A 27,595-nucleotide genomic window follows, 5' to 3' on the forward strand; every position below is an offset into this window, starting at 1 on the left:
GTCAAGGAAAAATCAAATGTGAAAATATTCAACAAGAGGAGAGCTAATTTCAGTGAGTTCAAAAGGGATCTGGCCCAGGTGGATTGGAATCAAAGATTGGCGGGTAAAACAGTAAATGAGCAATGGGAGGCCTTCAAAGAGGAGATGGTTCGGGTACAGACTAGACACTTTTCTTCAAGGGGGAAAGGGAGGGCATCCAAAGCTAGAGCTCGCTGGATGACTGAAGATATAGAGATTAAAATGAAACAGAAAAAGGAGACTTATGATAAATGTCAATAGGGAATCAAGCTGAATACAGAATGTACAAAGAAGAACTGAGAAAGGAAATGAGAGGGGAAGAGAGAGTGTATGAGAGTAGATTAGCGGGTAACATACGAGGGAACCCAAAAGTCTTCTGTAAACACAAATAGTAAAAGTGTCCAGAAACTCCCACATACCACAGTCCTGACACATAGCCTGCACTGCCATTTCAAGTTTGTATTAACTAGGAATTTAATTATAGATGTAATAGTTACTTGAGATCTAGATTATGTTTAGTAGATGGGTTTAGCTTGATTTCAGATTTGTAATTAATTAATCTTGTTTTTTGTTTATTACCTTCTTTAGTTTAGTATCCTCTTAACTCCTATTATTTATGTATACCAGATTTTTATTTAATGCAATTCTGATCCCTTTAATGTTGGTATCCTCTATTTAGTTAATTTTAATTTTATCCCCTTAGATCTAATTAATTTCCCTGATTATTTATTTAATTATTTACTATTGCCCCTTGGTTTAAATTACTTAGCACCTCCTTCCCCCTCTGCACCGAATTCCCATTGTCACTCTGTTTAGCAAGTCACTCACCAAGCTCTGTTTAAAGCTCTCGTGTTTGACTAACTTGATTGAGTCCTTTGATGAAGTAGCGGAGAGGGCAGATGAGGGTATAAGTTGATGTGCATATGGACCTTCAAAAGACATTTGATTTACCATAAAATAGACTTGTTAGCAAAATTGAAGCCCATGGTATTAAAGGGGCAGTGGCTGCATGGACACGAAATTGACTAAGGGACAGAAAGCAGAGAGTAGTGGTGAGCGGTTGTTTTTCAGACTGGAGGGAAGTATACAGTGGTGTTCCCCAGGGGTCAGTATTAGGACCACTGTTCTTTTTGATATATATTAATGACCTGGACTTGGGTATAAAGGGTATAATTTCAGTTTGCAAAACTCAGAATGTAGTAAACAGTGAGGAGGATAGTAACAGACTTCAGGAGGACATAGACAGACTGGTGAAATGGGCAGACACATGGCAGATGAAATTTAACGCAGAGAAGTGTGAAGTGATTCATTTTGCTAGGAAGAATGAAGAGAAGCAATATAAACTAAATGGTACAATTTTAATGGGGGTGCAGGAACAGAGAGACCTCGTGGTAATGTACACAAATCTTTGAAGGTGGCAGGGCAAGTTGAGAAGGCTGTTTAAAAGACATACGGGATCAATGGCTCCATAAATAGAGGCACAGAGTACAAAAGTAAGGAAGTTATGCTAAACTGATAAAACACTGGTTAGGCCCCAGCTGAAGTATTGTGGCCAATTCTGGGCACCACACTTTAGGAAGGATATCAAGGCCTTCAAGATGGTGCAGAGGAGATTTACTAGAATGGTACCAGGGATGCAGGACTTCAGTTATATGGAGAGACTGGAGAAGCTTACCCTTAGAGCAGAGAAGGGTAAGGGGAGATTTGTTCGATGTGTTCAAAATCATGAAGAGTTTTGATAGTTTCTCCTTATTTACCCTGTTTCCAGTGGCAGAAGGGTCAGTAACCAGAGGACACAGATTTAAGGTGATTGGCAAAAGAATCAGGGGGGAGATGAGGAAACATTTTTTACGCAGTGAGTTTTATGATCTGGAATGCACTGCCTAAAAGGGTGGTGGCAGCAGATTTAATAGTAACTTTCAAAAGGGAACTGGATAAATACTTGAAGGGGGAAAATTTGCAAGGCTATAGGGAAAGAGCAAGGGAGTGGGACTAATTGGGTGGTTCTTTCAAAGTGCCGGCAGAGGCAAGATGGGCCAAATGGCCTTCTTCTGCCCTGTATCATATTGTTCTCTCTGTTAGCGAAGACTCACTTACAATCCTCTGCGTGGCAGCTTAAAAGAAAACATTCCCTTATATAATACAGAGGCTGATAACGCAAAATGGTTACCCTGGAGTATCAGCCGACTACTTAGTTCACAAAATAGACAGCGTATAGGGGTTAGAAAAAGAGCCCTGTAAGTATTGCTTGCAATTACATACCATATTACACGGAAATGTCTCAGAAACACTTCATACAATCAATTACTTATGAAGTGCATTGACTGTTACGTGGACAATTACTGGAAAATAGTTAATACTTCAAACATATTCAAAAAATAAATAAAACAGAATGCATGGTGGGTCAGTCAGTGTCCAACATGAACGGTACTTCAAATGGATTGAAGGACTTAGTTGCTTGCAACAGATGCAATTATATAAACACACACACGTGTGCAAGTGAGAAGTCGCAAGATATTAACCCAATCTTTGCATTTTTTTCGAACTATATATGAAAGTTACTGCGACCTAACTAAGTCCAAATAATGGCACCAATCTCCAACTTACCGGGCGATGTTGACCACGTGGTCAGCCTTTTTGGTGCGTGGATTGATGCCCTGTAGCAGCTGCTCAAGGGGCGTGGCTATGACGGAGGAGTGGCTCTCTCTCAGCCAATCCATGAAGTGATTCTCCTTCTGCAGGGCCAGCTCCAGAAGACCCAGGGAGTATTCCACTGCTTTCTCCAAGTGCTTTTTACCTGAGGCATCAGCAGAACATGGCCCGTGATTAATAACATCCCTCAATACAGGTGTTCTGGAAACTTAGCTCCTCACACATCTCAACTGACACCCTGGGTTCCCACCTCCATGTAAACTCTGACCGGAAGTGCTAGTTAATTGTGGTCAACTGATTGGTTCGGTTCCATGGCTTTAGATGCTGAGTCGTGGCCAAGTCCAAGTACTCTCAATATTCTTGGTGTCACACAGCGCAGGAACATGAACTCAGAACAATAGAATTCTGAAAGACACCGTAACTCTTGCAATACATGGCTGACAATCAAAATAACCCACAATAATATGCATGTCTGGTAAAACCAGAGGAACTTCGCGCAGTACTGGCACAGACCTCAATCATGTTCCATCACCAGAGCTGACAGGCTCCCGGCGTACACCCACAGCTAGATACAGGGGCCGACAAGGCCCCGGCCTACACCCACAGCAGGGTACAGGGGCCGACAGGCTCCCAGCCTACACCCACAGCAAGGTACAGGGGCCAACAGGCTCCCAGCCTACACCCACAGCAAGGTACAGGGGCCAACAGGCTCCCAGCCTACACCCACAGTAAGGTACAGGGGCCAACAGGCTCCCAGCCTACACCCACAGTAAGGTACAGGGGCCAACAGGCTCCCGGCCTACACCCACAGCAAGGTACAGGGGCCAACAGGCTCCCAGCCTACACCCACAGCAAGGTACAGGGGCCGACACGCTCCAGGCCTACACCCACAGCAAGGTACAGGGGCCGACACGCTCCAGGCCTACACCCACAGCAAGGTACAGGGGCCGACAGGCTCCCGGCCTACACCCACAGCAAGGTACAGGGGCCGACAGGCTCCCGGCCTACACCCACAGCAAGGTACAGGGGCCGACAGGCTCCCGGCCTACACCCACAGCAAGGTACAGGGGCCGACACGCTCCAGGCCTACACCCACAGCAAGGTACAGGGGCCAACAGGCTCCCGGCCTACACCCACAGCAAGGTACAGGGGCCGACACGCTCCAGGCCTACACCCACAGTAAGGTACAGGGGCCGACACGCTCCCGGCCTACACCCACAGCAAGGTACAGGGGCCGACAGGCTCCCGGCCTACACCCACAGCAAGGTACAGGGGCCGACAGGCTCCAGGCCTACACCCACAGCAAGGTACAGGGGCCGACACGCTCCAGGCCTACACCCACAGCAAGGTACAGGGGCCAACAGGCTCCCGGCCTACACCCACAGCAAGGTACAGGGGCCAACAGGCTCCCGGCCTACACCCACAGCAAGGTACAGGGGCCGACACGCTCCAGGCCTACACCCACAGTAAGGTACAGGGGCCGACACGCTCCCGGCCTACACCCACAGCAAGGTACAGGGGCCGACACGCTCCAGGCCTACACCCACAGCAAGGTACAGGGGCCGACAGGCTCCCGGCCTACACCCACAGCAAGGTACAGGGGCCAACAAGCTCCAGGCCTACACCCACAGCAAGGTACAGGGGCCAACAAGCTCCAGGCCTACACCCACAGCAAGGTACAGGGGCCAACAGGCTCCCGGCCTACACCCACAGCAAGGTACAGGGGCCGACAGGCTCCCGGCCTACACCCACAGCAAGGTACAGGGGCCGACAGGCTCCAGGCCTACACCCACAGCAAGGTACAGGGGCCGACAGGCTCCCGGCCTACACCCACAGCAAGGTACAGGGGCCGACACGCTCCCGGCCTACACCCACAGCAAGGTACAGGGGCCGACAGGCTCCCGGCCTACACCCACAGCAAGGTACAGGGGCCGACAGGCTCCAGGCCTACACCCACAGCAAGGTACAGGGGCCGACAGGCTCCCGGCCTACACCCACAGCAAGGTACAGGGGCCGACAGGCTCCCGGCCTACACCCACAGTAAGGTACAGGGGCCGACACGCTCCAGGCCTACACCCACAGCAAGGTACAGGGGCCGACACGCTCCCGGCCTACACCCACAGCAAGGTACAGGGGCCGACAGGCTCCCGGCCTACACCCACAGTAAGGTACAGGGGCCAACAAGCTCCCGGCCTACACCCACAGTAAGGTACAGGGGCCAACAAGCTCCCGGCCTACACCCACAGCAAGGTACAGGGGCCGACAGGCTCCAGGCCTACACCCACAGTAAGGTACAGGGGCCAACAAGCTCCCGGCCTACACCCACAGTAAGGTACAGGGGCCAACAAGCTCCCGGCCTACACCCACAGCAAGGTACAGGGGCCGACACGCTCCCGGCCTACACCCACAGCAAGATACAGAAATTCTACAGAAAAAAATAAGCAGCTGTATTTAAAGTCAGCCTGTGCAGTAATCACCCCCCACCCCAAAAAAAGGAAAGAAATACAACTTCACTCACAATTAACAAGTGCAATTGTTATTTTAACATTCCAAATCTCATTTTAATATATGAAGGACCCCACGATCAGAGCTGAACTGAAGCAGGATTTCTGACAATATGTACAAGATGCCATAATGAAGTTTAAGCTGAATCATTTCACTCTCATTATTTATGTTTGCCTTTTGTGGAATGACTCAATCTCCATAGCCCAAAAGAACTCCCATTCGCAAGAAATGGATACTACTTTTCCAAGGAGTAAAATTATGTTTGTGTGCGCGTGTGTTTTAAAAAGTGCCAGTGTTCAGATTCAGAGGCACTATCTACAGCTGTGTCTGGTACTGCTACAAGGCCACCTTTCTGGGAATGGAGGTGGATGTAGGCAGGAAACGGGTACTGCAACACTCAAATCTCTTCAATTTTCGAGCCGAGGTAAGGTAGATATTTTCTGGGGGTCCAGACAATAGGCCAAACTATCAACCCATGCTATCACCGCTGAGCAGTGATGAGAGGTACTGAATGAAAAATGTTGCCAAAACTTAGAAGACGCTAGTTGTAAAATTTTATGGTACGTGGAAATATTTAATTAAAGATTGTTACATTTTACATGTTTCTATTATTAAATTTTTTTTAAAAAATGCATGTAATCAACAGGCTGAGGGAAGAATGACCAATAATTATTTTGATTTGATTGGTTTCATTTATTTTTTATTGGTAGATTCTCCTCACTGTTCATAGTTAAGAGTTCTGATTTGTTGTTTTTAGAAACAGGAAATTTCAGCCAAAATCAAGTGCGACAGGAGTGTGACACAGTACACACTGAACGATGGACACAAGCTGCGTGTCCATACAGGCAAAAACCTCCCTTGGCAATGCTTACAGCTAGTCACAGAACCAGCTGTTCTCCAGGACAAAAATGTCATACCATATAAAACAGAACACTTCAAATTTCTGCTAATGTTTGTTCGTTTAAGGCATTAGTAGATGTTAAGTAAAAACTGGGTGAGTTCAAAGGTTACTGTTCAGGCTGGAGAGTAATGGCCTGACTGACTGTGAGAAGATCAATTACGAGCTTACAGACATTGTGGCTCCAATATTATTCTGTTCCTGGAGTTTTTCTGCACACTACAAGTGATTGCCTTTGGTTTTTCTATATTTTTTAATAAGAGTATGACACACAAATTCACATTATACACCATGGGAAGGACAAATAAATGACCAGATTTTGCAACCTCCTGCAGTGTTTTATTTTAATTGAGAAACCATGGTGACGAGCGAAGGTCGACCAAGGCTGAATAGAATAAAAGAGATGACAAAATGAATCGGAAACTGCGATAAGGTGACGCCAAAGACTCAAAATTGTTGGAGAAAGAAAAATCTGAGATCGATGAATTCAATGGTTTGGGGTTTTTGGGAAATAATGATTTAGAGCAGGAGAAAATGTGAGGAATCTTGTTTCGACATAGTAAGGATTAAGGGAGGAGGAACAATGTGCAAGAAGGCATATTCGTAGCTTGGGAGTTACATTATCAGAGCGCAGAGGGCCACAAAAGCACTGTAACAGTATATGAATGCCCCATCCCATCACCGTGCATGCACAATGTACATTTTTCTTTGCTTACCGGGGAATGGTGCGTAAGTGTCCAGCAGTTTAACACCTTCCTCCAACAGGTTCAGACAAAGACTCAGCATTGGGGAGTCATTCAGCATGTGAAACATCAGATTGTACCCCGGGGACTTGTATGCAACCACCAGCTCTCCTAGGGATCAAAGAACAGGAATAATTCATCTCAACCACGCACCATGACTTTTGGGTTTAGGTATTGCTTGGCTGCTTAGAGTAGACGGGCCAGGATAATCTCAAGATGGATTTAAAGACACACTCAAAATTTGCTCTGAATGTTCAGTGACCTACCCAATCCTCAGGTTGCTTAAATATGCCCACTTGGTTTCAAAATACCCCCTTTAGAGTGTAGGATTTCCTCCATCAAGCACGTAACAGGCAGGAGGTTTCTTTGGGTGCCTCTAATGGCTGGGTGAGACACTGTCCGTTCACCTGACCGGGAGGGGGTGCCTCTAAAGGCTGGGTTAGACACTGTCCGTTCACCTGACCGGGAGGAGGTGCCTCTAATGGTTGGGTTAGACACTGTCCGTTCACCTGACCGGGAGGAGGTGCCTCTAATGGTTGGGTTAGACACTGTCCGTTCACCTGACCGGGAGGAGGTGCCTCTAAAGGCTGGGTTAGACACTGTCCGTTCACCTGACTGGGAGGAGGTGCCTCTAATGATTGGGTTAGACACTGTCCGTTCACCTGACTGGAAGGAGGTGCCTCTAAAGGCTGGGTTAGACACTGTCCGTTCACCTGACCGGGAGGAGGTGCCTCTAATGGCTGGGTTAGACACTGTCCGTTCACCTGACTGGGAGGAGGTGCCTCTAATGATTGGGTGAGACACTGTCCGTTCACCTGACTGGGAGGAGGTGCCTCTAAAGGCTGGGTTAGACACTGTCCGTTCACCTGACTGGGAGGAGGTGCCTCTAATGATTGGGTTAGACACTGTCCGTTCACCTGACCGGGAGGAGGTGCCTCCAATGATTGGGTTAGACACTGTCCGTTCACCTGACTGGAAGGAGGTGCCTCTAAAGGCTGGGTTAGACACTGTCCGTTCACCTGACCGGGAGGAGGTGCCTCTAAAGGCTGGGTTAGACACTGTCCGTTCACCTGACTGGGAGGAGGTGCCTCTAAAGGCTGGGTTAGACACTGTCCGTTCACCTGACCGGGAGGAGGTGCCTCTAATGATTGGGTTAGACACTGTCCGTTCACCTGACCGGGAGGAGGTGCTTCTAAAGGCTGGGTTAGACACTGTCCGTTCACCTGACCGGGAGGAGGTGCCTCTAAAGGCTGGGTTAGACACTGTCCGTTCACCTGACCGGGAGGAGGTGCCTCTAAAGGCTGGGTTAGACACTGTCCGTTCACCTGACCGGGAGGAGGTGCCTCTAATGATTGGGTTAGACACTGTCCGTTCACCTGACTGGGAGGAGGTGCCTCTAAAGGCTGGGTTAGACACTGTCCGTTCACCTGACTGGGAGGAGGTGCCTCTAAAGGCTGGGTTAGACACTGTCCGTGTCTAACCCAGCCTTTAGAGGCACCTGACTGAGGTTTCAATTCAACCAGACTTATGTCATGGAAGTCTCTTCTGTAAAAGTCCAATGTGAAATGAGTTTTGGTCATGCCAACACAGCTTGTTGTGAGACTAGCACTACAGATAACCTGCTCCTGATTCAGTACTTACTGGCATGTAGTTGACATTCTCTTTCAAAGAATGCCATGGGCTGTCGGAAATGGAAACAGCGTCACATTGGTGCAGTGTATAGCCTGCCCTTCTGAGTGGAGCTGCGGTGAATGCTGAGGCAATGTAAAGGGCGTTTTACTCTGCAACTGAATGTGCTCTACCTGACCTGGGGGTTCTGGACTCTTGATATAGGATACCTGAACTGGAAAATGTTCCATTCCCTGGCCCTAACATCCCTCATCTTGACTAGCATAAATCTGACAAAATAGGTGAAGGAGAATGGATTTACAATTCAAAAATTGCTTCCAACAGGTTTTGAACCAATGGGGAAAAAAAAACTTACCACAGAAGGTTGGGGAAAACTGACACAGAACAACCATTAATATACTAAATTTCTACCAGTTATAAGTCTGATCCCATCGAGCGGCTGCCATTATGGGAATATCCAGCATCCATCATTTACCTTGAAGCTCCACCATTTGGTCCGTAAAATCGTCTGGCTGGGGCTCATAATCTCTCAGGAGTTTGTAGAAAACCTCAAGCACAATTTCAGCCACCTCCCACTGTGGAAGATCACACACATCAAGAATTAGTATCACTCAATAGACCCAAAATCCAGCTCTGCAGCACCACAATATAGGGTGCAAAGAAAGAATGCGCAAAAAATGATACATCCACCGCTGCTTCTAAAAGGACCAAAACCACTTCTCACCTTTTCTGCGGCTCTCCTGTACGCTCTGGTCGGAAAGCGGAGAAACACGGAGTCCCTCAGGAACTGAAGATAAGGGTCGAATCCCGGTGGACGGAGCCCTGCCCCAAGGTTCGTAGGGAAAGAGCTTTCTACTAATGTACTTATCAGGTAGCAAAATGCTCTGGTGAGTGGATACTCCTCACTACGAGATTCAATTTCATTCAACTCCACCTGAGGGAAAAAAACAGTAAGGATTGGGACGACCTGAACACAAACCCCGAATTCATAGAATTCGGCCCATCATGCCAGTGCAGGCTCTTTGAAAGAGCTATCCAATTAGTCCCACTCCACTGCTCTTCCACCATAACCCCTGCAATTATTTTCTTTTCAAGTATTTATCCAATTCCTTTTGAAAAATACTATTGAATCCGCTTCCACCACCCTTTCAGCTAATGCATTCCAGATCATAACAATTCGCTGCGTAAAAATATTTTTTCTCATCTCCCCTCTGGTTCTTTTGTTCTTAAATCTGTGTCCTCTGGTTATCGACCCTCCTGCCACTGGAAACAGTTTCTCCTTATTTACTCTATCAAAACCCTTCTTGATTTTGAACACCTCTATCAGATCTCCCCTTAACCTTCTCTGCTCCAAGGAGAACAATCCCAGATTCTCCAGTCTCTCCACATAAATGAAGTCCCTCATCCCTGGTACCATTGTGGTAAATCTCCTCTACACTCTCTCCAAGGTATCCCCAAAACACTGAAGGTATTTTAATATTGTGAGACTAAACTACTAGAAACCAAAAAAAAAGCCTTAAATAGCCTGTTTATTGAAAAGCATAATTTCATGCAGGTTCTGAAGATCCAAATGCAGAAACTGAGACTCCTGGACACTGATGTGAAAATTTATCACTTGGTTTCTTCTCCATTTTTATGATCCAATAATATGACCAACAGGTTTATTAGGTGAACTGAAAATGGATTAGGATAAACAGGAAAAGAAAGTCACTGTACGGCGACAAAGAAAATGTCTACTGTTTTTGGTGGAGGAAGAGAGAAACGAGTTAAAATTCCATTGGGCTAAAAGCCTTTACGCCCCACGCGCAACAGAATGTGAAACCTCCCTCCCGGATGGCCAAGTTGGTAAAGGCGGCCTGTGGCTAACTGTATCCCACCTGTGTGCAAGTAGCTTGCCAACTCTCATGGTCTCAGCTCATTCCTAGAGAATGGCCACTTAGGCACAGTGCAGGAGAGTAATGGGGGCACCCTCGGGTAAGGACTCCAGCCAAGGAGTCATCAGCAGCCACAGAAATGTACCTCAGCTGACAAAGTACAAGGGGGCAATGGGCGTTCACATGTAAGTACTCCAGTCAGAGACACTGGCACCTATAGAAATGTATCCTAGTGAGGGAGTTGATGTCTTCAGAAGAGGAAGAGAAGGGGAGAAAGTCACCAATAAAGAAAATAAAACTTGCTGCCATGACACAGTAATGATGTGCAGCACAACATAAACTCAGTGAAAGTGCAAATCTGCAGAAGCTAGCTGGTGGTTTCACGACAACTAGTTTCTCCACAATCCAATAATAGGCAACCACCAAGCAGTGGACATTTGCAGCTATGTACACCACTTTGCACACGTTACCTCATCTGACAGATAACTCAATCCTCATTCGCCTGGTGACTGAACTATTGCACACTATCCGCATTTATTAACACTGAACACAATCCTTGTAGGCATGTTCTGTCACAAGGCAGCCTACTGTTTAGTGCACATCGATAAAACGTTACTTACCTATTCTATAAATTAGATTTTATAACAGATCATCAGTTCAATTCAATTAGTGTACGAGTTTCCCCCCCAATCTTCATCAGGGAATCACAGTGGGGTAACCTGTGCTTTCTCAGATGTTGAATTCAGTGCAACTTTGTTCTGTTCCTTTCTGATAGTGTCCCTGAAACTGTGGTGCCCAAGGGGTGTCTGGATTTAACAGCATCTTAAATTCAATGTTCCAACTAGCAGCTCAACTCAAGTATCAAAGTTGTTGCACTGTTTCTTTGTGCTGTGCTTTCTGTAAGTTTTCTTCCCCGCTGAAGGCAGTGGCTCTCACTGGCGTATTTTTTTAAATCATCATCATTCTTCAGGATGCGGGCGTCGCTGGCTAGGCCAGCATTTATTGCCCATCCTTAGTTGCCCAAGAAGGGGGCGGTGAGCCGCCTTCTTGAACTGCTGCAGTCCCTGTGGTGAAGGTGTTCCCACAATGCAGTTAGAAAGGGAGTTCTGGGATTTGGACCCAGCGACAATGAAAGAACGTCTGCAGGGACCGGGATCCCCGCAGTGCCTCACCCTAGTGGTTATTCTTCATGTGCAAGTCAAGATGGGGCGTTGTGGGAAGCTAGTTGCTTGTTGGAGGGAGGTGTGGAGAAGGGTTATCATTCTGAACCCCTTCTCCACACCACCCTGAGGGAGAGATTTCTAAAGGATGGGGGCCTAGATGGCTGAAGGTACTACCACCAAAGGTGGGTCAAAGGGAGGGGGGGATGTAGAAGAGGAGAGAGTCAAAAGAACAGAGTTCTGGGGGAGGGGCTGTCGGACTTTACAGACGTGGGGAGGGGCGAGGCCATGGAGGGATTTAAACACAAGGATGAGAATTTTACAATGGAGGTGTTGGGGGATTGGGAGCCAATGTAGGTCAGCAAGCATGGGGGTGATGGGTGGGCGGGACTTGGTGCAGGATAGAATACGGCAGCAGAGTTTTGGATGAGCTGAATTTTACAGAGCGTAGAAGGCAGGAGGCCAGCCAGACGAGCATTGGAATAGTCGAGCCTGGAGGTGATAAAGGCATGAATGAGAGTTTCAGCAGCAGAGGTGGAGGTTGTCAATGTTACAGTGGTGGAAGTAGGTGGTCTTTGTGATGGAGAGGATATGGACTTTCAGCTCAGGGTCAAATAGGACCCCGAAATTGCAATCAGTCTGGTTCAACCTGAGACAGTGGCGGGGAAGGGGGATGCAATCAGTGGCAAGGGAATGGAGTTCATGGCGGGACCCGAAAATTATGGCTTTGATCTTCCAAATATTTAACTGGAGGTTAGTAACAAGGAACAGGAAACATAGTTGTTTTTCTCCCACCCCGAAACCCAGGGGTGCAAAACATCCCGACTCTGGCTGAGTTCAGCTAACTCAGCAAAGTAAAATTAAGGAAAACCCAAAAATGTTTTAAAAATATGTAAAGAACAAGAGGATAACTAAGAGTAGGGCCTATTAGAGATCAAAAAGGTAACCTATGCGTGCAGGCGGGAGATGTGGGTACGGTACTTAATGAATACTTTGCATTTGTCTTCACAAAAGAAAGGGACAATGCAGAGATTGTAGTTGAGGAGGAGTGTGAAATATTGGATGGATAAACAAAGTGAGAGAGGAAGTATTAAAGGGTTTAGCCCCTTTGAAAGTAGATAAATCGCCAGGCCCAGATGAAATGTATCCCAGGCTGTTAAGAGAAGCAAGGGAGGAAATAGCAGAGGCTCTGACCATCATTTTCCAATCGTCCCTGGCTGCAAGCGTGGTGCCAGAGGATTGGAGGACTGCTAACATTGCACTGTTGTTTGAAACAGGAGAAAGAGATAGACCGAGTAATTACAGGCCAGTCAGTCTATCCTCAGTGGTGGGCAAATTATTGGAACCAATTCTGAGGGACAGCATGAATCGTCATTTAGAAAGGCACGGGTTAATTAAGGACAGTCAGTATGGATGTGTTAAGGGAAGGTCATGTCTGATTAACTTACATCAATTTTTTGAGGAGGTAACAAGGAGGGTCGATGAGGGTAGTGCATTTGATGTAGTCTACTTGTTGTGTGGGGTCCTTTAGGGAAGAGTGACCATAACATGATAGAATTCTTCATTAAGATGGAAAGTGAAGTAGTCCAATCCGAAACTAGGGTCACAAATCTAAACAAAGGAAACCATGAAGGTATGAGGAGCGAGTTGGCTATGATGGATTGGGGAGTTTCATTAAAAGGCATGGCGGTGGATAGGCAATGGCTAAATTTAAGGAACAAGTGCATGAATTGCAACAGTTATACATTCCTTTCTGGTGCAAAAACACAAAAGGAAAAGTGGCCATGGCTAACAAAAGAAATTAAGGATAGTATTAGATCCAAAGAGGAGTCATAAAAAGTTGCCAGAAAAAAGTAGCAAGCCTGAGGATTGGGAGCAGTTTAGAATTCAGCAAAAAAGGACCAAGAGATTGATTAAGAGGGCAAAGATATTAAGTAAACTTGCAAGGAACATAAAAGCAGACTATAGAAGGTTCTAAAAGTATATAAAAAGAAAAAGATTAGTAAAGACAAATGTAGGTCCCTTACAGTCAGAAACGGGAGAATTTATAATGGGGAACAAGGAAATGGCAGAGCAATTAAACAAATACTTTGGTTCTGTCTTCACAGAAGAGGACACAAATAACTTCCCAGAAATGCTAGGGAACCAAGGGACGAGTGAGAAGGAGGAATTAAAGGAAATTAGTATTAGTAAAAAAAGTGCTGGAGAAATTAATGGGACTGAAAGCTGATAAATCCCCAGAGCCTGATAATCTGCATCCCAGAGTACTAAAAGAGGTAGCCATGGAAATAGTGGATGCATTAGTTGTCATCTTCCAAAATTCTATAGATTATGAAACAGTTCCTGCAGATTGGAGGGTGGCGAATGTAACCCCACTATTTAAAAAAGGAAGAGAGAAAACAAGGAACTACAGACCGGTTAGCCTAACATCAGTAGTAGGGGAAATGCTAGAGTCTATTATAAAGGATGTGATAATAGGACATTTAGAAAATATCAACGGATTAGACAAAGTCAACATGGATTTATGAAAAGGAAATCATGTTTGACAAACCTACTGGAGTTTTTTGAGGATGTAACTGGTAGAATAGATAAGGGAGAACCAGTGGATGTGGTGTGTTTGGATTTTCAGAAGGCCTTTGATAAAGTCCCACACAAGAGGTTAGTGTGCAAAATTAAAGCACATGGGATTGGGGGTAATATACTGGCATGGATTGAAAATTGGTTAACAGACAGGAAACAGAGAGTAGGAATAAATGGATCTTTTTCGGGTTGGCAGGCAGTGACTAGTGGGGTACCGCAGGGATCAGTGCTTGGGTCCCAGCTATTCACAATATATAGCAATGATTTGGATGAGGAAACCAAACGTAATATTTCCAAGTTTGCCGACGACACAAAACTAGATGGGATTGTGAGTTGTGAGGAGGATGCAAAGAGGCTTCAAGGAGGTTTAGACAAGTTAAGTGAGTGGGCAAATACATGGCAGATGCAGTATAATGTGGATAAATGTGAAGTTATCCACTTTGGAAGGAAAAACAGAAAGGCAGAGTATTATTTAAATGGTGATAGATTGGGAAATGTTGAGGTACAAAGGATCCTGGGTGTCCTTGTACACCAGTCACTGAAAGAAAACATGCAGGTGCAGCAAGCAGTTAGGAAGGAAAATGGTAATTTGGCCTTCATTGCAAGAAGATTTGAGTACAGGAGCAAGGATGTCTTACTGCAGTTATACAGGGCCTTGATGCGACTACACCTGGAGTATTGTGTGCAGTTTTGGTCTCCTTACCTAAGAAAGGATATACTTGCCATAAAGGCAGTGCAGCGAAGGTTCACCAGACTGATTCCTGGGATAGCAGGACTGTCGTATGAGGAGAGATTTGGGTCGACTCGGCCTGTATTCACTGGAGTTTAGAAGAATGAGAGGGGATCTCATTGAAACATATAAAATTCTGACAGGGCTAGACAGACTGGATGCAGAGAGGATGTTTCCCCTCGCTGGGGGGTCTAGAACGAGGGGTCACAGTCTCAGGATACGGGGTAGGACATTTAGGACTGAGATGAGGAGATATTTCTTCACTCAGAGGGTGGTGAACCTGTGGAATTCTCTACCACAGAAGGCTGTGGAGGCCAAGTCACTGAATATATTTAAGGAGATAGATAGATTTCTAGACTCAGAAGGCATCAAGGGGTATGGGGAGAGAGCAGGAATATGGTATTGAGATAGAGGATCAGCCATGATCATTATTGAACAGTGGAGCAGGCTCGAAGGGTCGAATGGCCTACTCCTGCTTGTATTTTCTATGTTTCTATGATTTTAGCAAGGCTTTGACAAGGTCCTACAGACTGGTCAAGAAAGTAAAAGCCCATGGGATCCAAGGGAAAGTGGCAAGTTGGATCCAAAATTGGCTCAGTGGCAGGAAGCAAAGGATAACGGTTGATAGGTGTTTTTGCGACTGGAAGGCTGTTTCCAGTGGAGTTCTGCAAGGCTCAGTACCTGGTCCCTTGCTTTTTGTGGTATATATTAATGATTTGGACTTGAATGTGGGGGGCTTGATCAAGAAGTTTGCTGATGATACAAAAATTGGCTGTGTGGTTGAATGTGACTGCAGAAAGATATCAATGGACTGGTCAGGTGGGCAGAAAAGTGGCAAATGGAATTCAATCCAGAGAAGTGTGAGGTAATACATTTGGAGAGGGCAAACAAGGCAAGGGAATACACAATAAATGGGAGGATACTAAGAGGTGTAGAGGAACAAAGGGACCGTGGAGTGCATGTCCACAGATCCCTGAAGGTAGAAGGACAGGTAGATAAGGTAGTTAAAAAGGCATATGGGATACTTTCCTTTATTAGCCGAGGCAGAGAATATAAGAGCAGGGAGGTTATGCTGGAACTGTATAAAACATTGGTTAGGCCACAGCTTGAGTACCGTGTGCAGTTCTGGTCACCACATTATAGGAAAGATGTGATTGCACAAGAGAGGGTTCAGAGGAGATTTATGAGGATGTTGTCAGGGCTGGAGAATTTTAGTTATGTGGAAAGATTGGATAGGCTGGGGTTGTTTTCTTTGGAACAAAGGAGGCTGAGGGGAGATTTAACTGAGGTGTATAAAATTATGACGGGACTAGATAGGGTGGATAGGGAGGACCTACTTCCCTTAGCAGATGGGTCAGTGACCAGGGGGCATAGATTTAAAGTAATTGGTAGAAGGATTAGAGGGGAGCTGAGGAGAAATCTTTTCACCCAGAGGGTGGTGGGGGTCTGGAACTCACTGCCTGAAAAGGTGGTAGAGGCAGAAACCCTCAACTCATTTAAAAAGTATTTGGATGTGCACTTGAAGTGCCATAACCTACAGGGCTACAGACCAAGTGCTGGAAAGTGGGATTAAGCTGGATAGCTCTTTTTCGGCTGGCACAAACACGATGGGCCGAATGACCTCCTTTTGTGCCGTAACTTTCCATGATTCTATGGGAATTGAACCTGAGATCATCCCGTTTGTAGAGCTAAATCCAAATCTACCTATACACTGGAACCATTGGGGGAAACCAGTTTTCCTTGGGTTCATTGTCACCGACCATTCCTGTATGCAAACCTTGCATCCCCTACGAACCAGAGTGTGCCTTTACCTGCCCGATGTCAAGGTAAGTGTAGGGAGTGAGTCCCAGGGGTCGAAGAGAAATCCCTGGTCACTGTATTCCGTCTTACTAAAATCTATATCATGCTGCCATGTAATCTCTCCACCTTCAGTAGGTTAAAGAATGTACAATTTATCAGCCTATAAACAACTCGTTAACTGAATATTAAAACAAGCAAATGCCCAGTACTGAACACAAACAGCAGACTTACAGCAAATACAGACCTGACTATTCTCCACAGATTCAAAACAACTGAAGTGCATCCCCTGCGCTAACTCTCAATAGAAAACCCTTGAAACACAGTAGCTTACTTCGTACGTGCCTATTGACTAGCAGAGTCTTCTGACTAGCCCAATTCATTACAGCTTCAGACTTACTGCTGTCTTCATACAGTATCGCCCAGGTTATAGCTCCAAATTTCTTTGAAGATATCCCAGAACAAAGGACATTAAAACTGTATCTCTCCCAACTACATTAGGTGGTCATGCACAGGATTTAAAACAGTGTTTGCCCTCACCAATACAGCAGCCAAATATCCACTGTAACTTGCCTACAGGATGTGCGTAATGGAATGGAATGGCTTGACCCATTGATCAATTCCAAACACTTTGCATAGTCTGTGAGGCGGGTCCCCCATCCAAGTACAACAGCAGTGATGATTCATGCCTATTGAAGACTCCCTGAAGTATGCTCCATTTCTGCCTTATCCTGAGGTGTGCATCTCGGCCTGCCTGGAACATGTATTCTCTACATCCTTCAGAAACAGCTAGCGGTAATAATTTTCACCCTGTGCATGCTGTGACCAAAAAAAAAGTCCAATAACTAATCCATCATAAACAAAATTGCCTAATTTTTGTTAGAATCACTGCTGAACATCCAAGTGGATTTTAGGAAGGCGGAGTGCAATATTTAGCAGCACTACATTACGAAGGATTCTGACTGGGAACAGTACGTGGGGCATTATAAATCTAAGTTGAGGAAATCCACAAGCCCTCTTGTTAACTGTTTATTAACCGATGTGGGAAGGGCTCAGAATTTCATCTCAGCAGCCTTGAGCTGGTTCCCCCGTCACCAACAGTCTTTGTGTTCAGTTCATTTTGATATCACACCCTTCGACCTTGTCTGTATTTTGGGAAAGTATGTGGATTTTTTGAGTTGGTGGTACACAACGTGACCCAAGTTATTACACTTCATTCCGCTCACAAGAATAGCTCCACTTACACTGCTCTGATTTTTGCTGAAGAACACCGCTTTAGAGAAATAAACAAATGGAAATGATCAAAGTTTGAAGTAAGTACAGAAAATGCTGGAAATACACAGCAGGTCCGTCAGCATCTGTAGAAATAGACCAGTTAAAGTAGGGAATGGAGACTCTTTGTAAGGAGTGGTTTAACAGAGGCCTCTACACAGCATACTCGAGACACTCTCTTCACAGAGGCTGATAGACCTGGCGTATATTTCCAGCATTTTGTGTTTTTTGTTTTAAAAAGCATTACTTAATGTATCGAAGATGAGAAAAGGCCATCAGGTCCAAAAGTTCTCACCCCCATCCATGGCTGATTTAATCCCCCATGCACCAACCCTCCCTTCCCCTGCTGCTGGTAGCATCATCCTTCATTGCACCTCCTCCCCCCACTGCTGGCACAGGTGCTAACTACTGGCTCTCTACTGGGGAAATCATAGAACTACTGGTCGCATGTAATTGGTAGTGTAATGGCGTGTGCCCCACTTCATTCAGCAGGGCTCCTTATTTAGTAGATGCTTACCTCAATCCCAGTGGCCTGTCTTTGACTTGGGATCCTAACTGTCTGCAACATCTGAAAGATAAAAACAACACTGTTGAGAGTTCAACTTTAGGTGTTGAGATAAGGCAAAAACAAACTGTGCTGAAATAAAGTTAGGATGTACACATCCATGTCACAAACTCCACAGCAGGTGGGAGGAGAGAAATCAGTGCAGAACTCCTGCTGACAACATGGCCTCGGCTCAGATTTGTCACTTAGTCTCCTCGCCTTTTGAGCTTTCCCCTCTCCTCGAGGCCCTGCCCTTGACAGGCCCGTTGCAGTAGCCATTCCTCATAACTGAGAACAGACAATGTCGAAAGGCGTCATGGCCAAGCCCGATCTTGTCCTCACTTTCTAGCAGGAATCGTTGGTTAGTGACTATTTTTGTTATATCATTGTAACTATGGCTCACCCTGGTTTGTAGTGCCATGCAGATACTACATTGCACCTTCCCAAATTAATAAATTCAACCCTGCATTTAGTGTTACCCACCTGCGTGTATTCCAGCGACTGCCAAAGGGAAGCAGCAATCTCCGGTGATTTGCCAAATGCTGCCAGTGTCTTCAGTATCTCAGCTTTTAGTACAGGAGGGATGCTGCACTGGATCAAGCCTAACATAACCACAATAGGTGTCCACTGCGGGTGCTCACACAAAGCCAGGCGGGCATTCTCACTCTGGAAAATAAAATGAGTGTATTTATGCACTGGAAAGGCTCCTCTCCCTATCATGAAAATGCTGGAATCTCATTTGTGTACATTCCCACAGGCACTGGTCATCCTCATCCACGTGTCCATTCTTCAAGTGTAAGACTGCACACCAAGTTTCGACAGGCCATAAAACCAGAGATTCGCAGTCAGGCCTGATCCTGACCCCGCACACACTTTACGCTCGGGGTCAGTGTGCAGTGAACTCACTATTCCCCGACCCCTGCCCCCCGCGCCCCCCCCCCCCCCCCATTTCCTAGTCCAGGGGTGCTGAGGCCAACTGTAGCCTTCCCAATGTTTCCATGGCTGAGACCAGCTAGAGCAGAGAGCAGAAATCAAATCTGGAGCCTTCTGGTCTGCATGCTTTGTACCACAATGCATTTTCCCACACAGGCATTAGGTAAGGGGCAGAGAAAACACTCAACACTGAATGAGCAATGCTCCTTAATGTAATGGTTTGTTTGAAGCAGCTTTTTTTTTTGGGTAAGTACATGGGTGTCTAAATACGTTCCTCTCCATCAAAACTGCTTAAGCTGAACGTCTCCAGGTAGAGGCACAAATAAAACCCGAACCTACTTCCAGATCACAGCAACAACAGCTAAAATAAGGAACAATGGCAAGGTGGGTAACGCTTTGAATAGGCTGACTGTTGAAAAATCTCAAGTTCTGGACAATATATTGCCCCCTCATTATATAAGAACCTAAATAGGAGCAGGAGTAGGCCATATGGCCCCTCGAGCCTGCTCCGCCATTCAATCAGATCATGGCTGATCTTCTACATCAACTCCACTTTCCTGTCCGATCCCCACATCCCTTGATTCCCTCAGTGTCCAAATATCCATCAATCTCAGTCTTGAGTATACTCAACTAAGCATCCACAGCCCTCTGGGGTGGAGAATTCCAAGGGTTCACAACCCTCTGAGTGAAGAAATTTTTCCTCATCTCAGTCCTAAATGGCCGACCCCTTAGCTTGAGACTGTGACCTCCAGTTCTAGACTCTGCAGCCGGGGGGGAAACAGCCTCTCAGCATCTACCTTCTCAAGCCCTCTAAGAATTTTATACCTTTCAATGAGGTCACCCCTCATTCTTCTAAACTCCAGAGAACAAAGGCCCATTCTACTCCATCTCTGCTGAAGATACCAACACCTGCTCGGGTACAATTCCGTGGGTGCTAGTAGCCCCTCAATCCAAGTGGCCCTTCATAATGTGCGAGCCAGGGCCGGCAGGGTACGTGACGACGGGTGGAAATCACTGCCGAGCCTGATCCTGCGCTCACCCAATACCATGCACGCTTCGCAGCACTGGTCACTCTATGGAGAACAGGAACCGGAGGAGGAGCTGACTTTGCCTATCCCTAGCCTAAGGGTATGGAGACTAACCGTAGGACTACAGGTTGCACAGTGACAGTTTCAGGCAGGAGAAGCCCTTCGGTCCATCTTTTATAAAATTAATTCTCAGGTCGTGGGCGTCACAGACACGGGCGGCGTTCATTGCGACATCCCAAAAAATGTAAAAGGCGCTGTCTAAATCCAAGTTTTCTTTTTAAGGGGTGCACTGTTGCATCATCAACCTTTTGCAGAATTTTTTTGTTACACAGCGAGTTGTTATGATTTGGAATGCTTTCCCTGAAAGGGCGGTGGAAGCAGATTCAATGGTAACTTTCAAAAGATATAGGATATAGACTTGAAAAGGAAAAATTTTCAAGACTATGGGGAGAGAGCGGGGGATAGGATAGCTGTTTCAAAGAGCTGGCACAGGCACAATGGGCCTCCTTATGATTCTATGAGAACCTCAGCTGCTGCCCACAGCTTAGACCAACTAACTCAACACAGACTCGGCATCTTGCCTGCGACTACCTGGCCGGTATGGATCAGTACCACACCAGGTGGTGCCTTTATCCTCTGGGGAGGTAGCACAGGTGTTTTCATAACCTATTTCATACCCTGTATAACACAATATATTAAAGGCAGTTTCATTTTACAGGCTTAATGCTTTTTGTATTGTTGCTTCAGTAAACACTTGGACTGCTAACATTTTCCACCTTAATTATTCAGAAGAAAGTAGTGCAAAGTTAACCGCTTATGAATCCTTGGCAGCTGTGGCTTTGGATACAGTATGTGCCCTATCACCAACATGTAGTGTCATTTTGTTACATTCACACTGCTAGGGCCACTGATGAGACAACTCAACGAGTGATTGACCAGGAAAATCTTTCAAATTCCGAGCCTCAATTATCTAGAGGACAGACCCCACAAATGGATTTCAGCCAATCAGAGGCCAATTTTGACCAATGTGGATCCCATCTCCTTGTACACAGTGGGATCCAGAAGTGAATACAGAAATGCAATATTTAAATTTTCAATAAAAAGTAGAGAAAAACAAAGATCGAGTTGGGTAAACTGGCAGCAAAGAAAAAATGTTAAAACAGTGAGAGAGAGAAAACAGGGGAGAACTGGGAAAAAGCAGACGACTAGCTGAGATATATTCGCAGCTTTTCATCCTCATTTAAGTTGCTTTCTTTTGCGAGTACATTAACAACACTATTGTCGGCAGCCAAGCTGTCTTCTTACTGTGTTGTTAGGGTCTGCTCCAGTGTCACGGTGTGTGAACTAAACATTTTTTGAGAGATGGTCAAGCTCCCAGGATGGCTCGGTCAGTTCATCCAGTGAGAAGCTGAGCAAGAGAGATAAGGAAGGTTTCAGGTTTAAATCCCTATCTGTGCCGAGTTAGTTGACCATACCCAGGCAAGTCCTTGGGGGCTACAAGTAGCCTGCATTTCTGTATCTAATGATGTGGAGGGATTAGTTAATGAAGTCGGAGGTGGGAGGAAACTTCTGTGCTCAGTTTACATTTTACAAATGGCTAGATAACACCACCCCACCACCCCAAATAAAAGGATGGGTGGGAATTCCGTTACTGTACTGAGAGGGTTCTCAGTACTGGATTCGTAGAGAGCTTTCCAAGTATATTGCACATTACCCATTTAACGATGGTGCCTGTAAGTTGCAGGAAAGCGATGAGGCCATCCATCTCACGCTGTGTTACGCCCCTCAAAGGCATGTGCCTGTACTGTATAGGGTCTGTGCTCGGCAGGTCTCTCCTCAAGTGCTCATGGTACAGCATCAGCGAGTGGAAGAAATGTTCCCATGACACGGGGTTGCCTCCGACTACCTGGATGTTCTCCACTGCAACGAACAACGAACACAAGTTTTCCATCACTTAACAAAAAACACTGTAGTTACAATTCTTACTTTTTCCCCTTTTTCCACCAATTTTCTCCCCCCTCCCCAAGGTGTTGGGGTGTGGCTCCACAGGGGCTGATTACTCTCCTGTACCTCACATGAGTGACCATTATTACGTGAGAACTTCCAAAGTGTCTGTCAGCAGGATATTCAACCATGGAGGGCATCAAGCCACACTAATGCCACACCAAGTCATATGGGTGTTGATGTTCCCAGATTCAATCCCAGGATTGTAACTGATCCTGGACAGGGCAGAAATCTGTTGGCACAAATAGCTTCAGCAATCCTTGACGACAGAGATGTTAAACCAGGATTCACACTCGTGACCACTGTCCATTTGCTTCTGCTGGTGAATGTACATGTCAGGTTAGGGATGTGCCTAACTCATTGTTCAGACAGAACCTGTTTTGCTTTTGCAGTTGTAGATGATTGGAGGCAAATGTCACTCAGCCTCCATGCTTTTCAGCAGCTGTCACAGGGTGGTGGGCAAGGGAGACTGTGGCTGATTTTCCTCTCCCTAGCTCAGGGGCAATGCAGCCAACTCCTACAAGGCTGAGATCAGTTAATTGGCAGAGATCAAACCTGGGACCTTCCATGTCTGTATGGCTTAGTGCAACACTGCGCAGCGCCTTTACCAGTGCCAATAGGCTGCTGGCAAAGCACATCCTTGTATTTCTACCTCATTTCCTTAAAGCTGACCGTCAGGAACTTTTTTGATTTACAATAAGGATGTTGTTCTCCATTTGTTCTTCTGCTAATGGGCCTCCCTCTAATGTAGCACCGAGTAATGACACAGCTACAATTTATACTGAAAAAACTTACCATGACTGCTGCCGTTGACTTTGAGCAGACTGAAGCAATAATGTGCACAGTGTGGCCCATTGGCCAGCCCACGCAGCATCTTAAGGTAGGGCAGGTAAAGAGATGGGGGCAGCATATCTCCCATCTGCCTCACAAACTTAGATAGAACAACCTGCAAGAGAAAAGTAAGTGTAAGTTTTTTCTAAAAGGACCAAGTTTATAACCCTCAAGCTAACATTTGTTAGTACTTTCCAGTAACGCAAGAAAATGCGGCAAGTGTTAATTTTCTGTAATGTTAGAGGTTTCCATAATTGCTTAAAACATTCATCACAAGGCAGCATTCCAGAACAGCAATAGCAGGCACAACAATGACATCCAGTCATTGAGCAGCAATTAACAAAGCAGAACGCTGAGCTATATTGCCAAATCAGTAGAGTGCATCGGAACAGGAGTAGGCCATTCCGTTCCTCGAGCTTATTCCGCCATTCAGTTAGATCATGGCTGATCTGTACCTCAACTCCATTTATTCGCCTGTGATCCATATCCCTTGGTACCCTTACCTAAAAGATCTATCAATCTCAGTTGTGCAGCTTGGCTGATCTCACTGGAGACATACCTGGCGTTGTGGTGGTCTATGGTGGGTCAAACCCGAGAAGGAACCAGTCATGGTCGTGGTTTGAATAGGTTCTGATGGACACCAATATTCGAGGGCGAGCTCTAGTTTGAAAGGATCCTTCTGGTACAACTCCCCAATCTACCAAAAGAGGAAAAGATGGTCGTCTCTCAAGTAATTAATTGCATGAAGGCATTTGAGAAGTTGCAATGTGCTAAGGCGCCATATAAATGGAAGTATCGTCTCAGGCATCAAAGCTGTAGGTATATGTATTTAAAATGCACTGCATCAATTCCACTAGCACTACTTCACCTGCGGGCGAAACCACAAAATACGTGTGAATGGTGCACCAGGACTCGACAGTGTGCGAGCATGCAGGGCTTTGGGCAATTTACAGATATCTGCTTTTATGAAGCAGTACTTGTTTTCTGCCACTGGAGGCCCTCAGCGATCCACCTGAACAGCAGAAACCAGCACTGTGGTGGTATAACACACTCTATTGGCTAAATAGTCAGAGATATTCTCACATTAAAAGATACAAATCCTGGATTGTAAACCTGGGGTACTCTTTCCCTCCCTCACCATTCACCACAAAACACTTAAGTTAACAGTGGGAATTAAATGGTGGGTATTGCTTTGGCTTCAAGTATGTACGTAACTGTATTAAAAGAATCTGCTCTTCTATTTTTCTTCCCATCAACCTTCCCTTTCTTCTCTCCTCATGCTGGGGCACAATTCAAACTGTACTGGCAGCCCTCTGGTTCCTTGCTTCTTCCTGAGAGCTATTAGGCTTTGTGGGAGAAACAACCTGATTTTGTGCCCAGGAGATGTGTGGACGTGCAGTTGCAGCACGAGTCACAGGATGGACCTTACCATCTGTTGCTCCCCTCAGCTCAGGGATGCAGGGTCCAGTATCAGCAGTTCCATTGCCATCCTGGCTGAGATCCAACCTGGAGCTTTCCTCAGTACCAATCGTGCAAGGGTGACTTGGCGAGGAGCTGAGCCTCATTCGGGGAGGCGGGGCTACAAAAGACTACTGGTGAGGCTCTGTACCGGGAGATCAGCCTCACAAAGTTACCCCCCAGCTCCACGCAGCATTTACCCACTGAGCCACCACACCAGCTCAATTAAAACAAAAAACAAACCAGACGCCGCACTGCACAAGCTTCAGATTTACGGCTGTTCAGAGTTCAAACAGAGGCTTCCTCCCCTTTCTTTTCACCCAAATGTCCACTGTGGGCCTGCAGTTGTGTTAATACGCTATTCAACCACTGGAGGGGCAAGGGGAGGAACAGGACCGAGCACGAGTCCGTTTTAATCGGATGTCCCCACATGCATTTTCCAGAAAGGGGCCACTGAATAGCCTTTGGGAACAGGAAACCCGACTGATTTTCTCCTCCCTAGCCAGGCTAACCAGGCACATTACAACCGACTGCAGAGTCACAATCACTGCCTGTGAAATCACCTAATTCAGCACAGTGGGGATGGTATCTGTAGATGTCTTCGTCAGTCTGGGTCAGTGATTTACAGTCATCAAAAAAGCGTACCCAATGTTATTTAATCCAACAAATAATAACTGGCCAGTTTGTGAGCTCAGCAATTGGGGCCTCAACAACCTTGAGCTATGGTCTGAAGAATGATTTCCTTACAGACAGCGCACAGAAGAAATATTCTTTCGAGACCTAATCAGTGCCCGAGCACGGTTCCCCTTTATTGTAATTGCCCAGTTATGGTGCATACGGCCGTGCCTTCTGCTGCCTAGGCCCTAAGTTCTGGAATTCCCTCCCCTAAACCTCTCCGCCTCCCTGCCTCGCTCTCCTCCTTTAAGACACTCCTTAAAACCTACCACTTTGACCGAGCTTTTGGTCACCTGTCCTAATATCTCCTTATATGGCTGAGTGTCAAATTTTCTTATAACGCTCCTGTGATGCACCCTGAGGTTTTTTACTACATTAAATGCACTATATAAATGCAAGTAGTTCTTGTCCATTTGCTGGGGTATTGGTTTTGGGCCTGTTCATTAAAACTCCAAGTGGTGGAGCAGCGTTTCATCTCACCAGTAACATCAGGTGCTCGAGGTCACGACGTAATGTGGAAGGCGGCTCATTGCCCATCTGCAGGCTCATGTGGATGATTCGGGCGTCCTCGTCCGCACGATTCCGCAGCTGTTTAACCTGCAGGAGAGGCGAGATCACAAAGATCAGTACAATCTTACTGGCGGTGCCTCTTTTCACCCTGTTTTAAGACCATACGAAATTGACTGGGAGGAAAAGGCCTGCTGCTCCATATACATGATGCCTGGAGTATCATGACCAGACAATTCCTACCGCCGCTGCACCCCCCGCCCGTCCGTCCAAATCATCTCCAGGGAGAGGCAAAAAAAACCACCCAGGGCCAAAAAGGCAAAAGAAAATCTAGAAAATTCCTCTCTGAAGGCGATCAAAACCAGCCAAGGAGGTCACATTGACCATGTGCACATTCACTGTTAAACCACTTGCCTCTTATTTGATGCTATCTCTGCCCCAGCTGAGAACCGATCCAGCTCCTTTTATTGGCGTGCAGAGAGTCAGCACACACACCTGCAGCAATGCATTCCAGAGGGTCACTACTCTCTGGCAAAAGATTATGGGCGTTCTAACTGCAGCTGGATGCTGGGTTAGATGTTGACAAACTAGAGTGATGAGCTTAATGAGCTTTTCTCAACCTCACTTCTCTCACACCTACAGGCTCTCACCCTCAATCTCCAATAGCGTGCGGTGCACTCCAGGGAGAAGAGAAAAATTCCACGCAGAGTTAAAATTTGCAATTTAAACATTCGTTATTCTAACGCTCCTGTTAAAAACCTACTGTAGTCTGACGAATGAAAAGCAGCTGCTTGTTAAGAACTACTCTGCTGGTTTCCAGGGAGCGTGTTATGTAATGGGCTCAGCCTGATATTTGAATTCAAACACTTTTGAGAACTTCCTTGAGTGTAAGTGGTGCAGCAGGTTTAAAGGCATTCTGAACTCTTCCTCCTGCACGAACACTTCCCCCTAATGCGTTCGATTGAAGCATTCTCTGAAAGCGCCAGCTAATACTACATTTGTTACAAGGTTTGACAACATTAGCATTACAAATTTTGTTCACAAAACTTTATTTGCTTGCTTTTATTTTGCCTAACAGGCTTTTCCCAGGAAAATGCCCTGCTAGTTATAACCAAGAGAGTGCTTCATTCAAGGAGCAGTAAAACACAGTGCTGAAGTAACATACTGCACTCACATTTCTAGTGTTAATTGCGTGATTTATATCAATGAGTGTTAATTGTATTCAGGCAGTGGGTATCAATTGGGGACTCTCATATCCTTTTTATAGGAGAGCTTAGCTTGGGTGTGGCGTGTGTGTAAGGGCAATCTACGTAAATAAAGGCTTGGAAGCAACTGAAGACCAGGCTCTAGTATTCTATCCTTCACCACATGGCTTTCCGATTTTAACACCGAGGTAAAACAGCAGCTTTTAACAGTGCTGCCGGCAGAACGGATCCGTACCTGTGTACCACATGTACATTAGTACACAAGTCGGTTATCAGCACGAATGAACCGACTGCAGTCACCGAATCCCACTTTTGTTATTTTAAAAGGGATATATTGATGGCTCAGCCCAGCTGGTAAGATTTTAATTAATTTGACCTTACTATTCAGTTCATTTAAAGGCTCAGAATGGAGTCACAAGGAAAAGATTTGTGTGTGATTTCATCCCCTCTAGCTGCTTTTGGCCGGGTACTGGACTGCCAGCTCCCAGTGCAGAGAGTGAAACTCCAGAGTCAAGCTTGCTGAATTCGCTACTGCCGACATCCAGGAAGACC

The 27,595-nt window shown here is 46.0% G+C and overlaps 1 protein-coding gene across 1 annotated transcript in view; it reads right to left on the bottom strand.

Annotated features, from left to right (window-relative positions):
* nup205 (nucleoporin 205) overlaps positions 1–27,595 on the bottom strand; it is a 92,540-nt gene that overhangs the window by 44,933 nt on the left and 20,012 nt on the right. The window contains exons 9-18 of the mRNA XM_067999924.1: positions 25,812–25,928; positions 23,758–23,895; positions 23,163–23,313; positions 22,078–22,283; positions 18,886–19,068; positions 18,376–18,426; positions 9,170–9,379; positions 8,921–9,020; positions 6,790–6,927; positions 2,626–2,815 (exon numbers count right to left, since the gene is read on the bottom strand). Of these exons, the coding sequence (XP_067856025.1) occupies positions 2,626–2,815; positions 6,790–6,927; positions 8,921–9,020; positions 9,170–9,379; positions 18,376–18,426; positions 18,886–19,068; positions 22,078–22,283; positions 23,163–23,313; positions 23,758–23,895; positions 25,812–25,928 (1,484 nt within the window). The remainder of the gene's footprint in view (positions 1–2,625; positions 2,816–6,789; positions 6,928–8,920; positions 9,021–9,169; positions 9,380–18,375; positions 18,427–18,885; positions 19,069–22,077; positions 22,284–23,162; positions 23,314–23,757; positions 23,896–25,811; positions 25,929–27,595) is intronic.

The sequence above is a fragment of the Heptranchias perlo genome, chromosome 18 (assembly GCF_035084215.1).
Source record: "Heptranchias perlo isolate sHepPer1 chromosome 18, sHepPer1.hap1, whole genome shotgun sequence".
In the NCBI taxonomy this organism is placed as follows: domain Eukaryota; kingdom Metazoa; phylum Chordata; class Chondrichthyes; order Hexanchiformes; family Hexanchidae; genus Heptranchias; species Heptranchias perlo.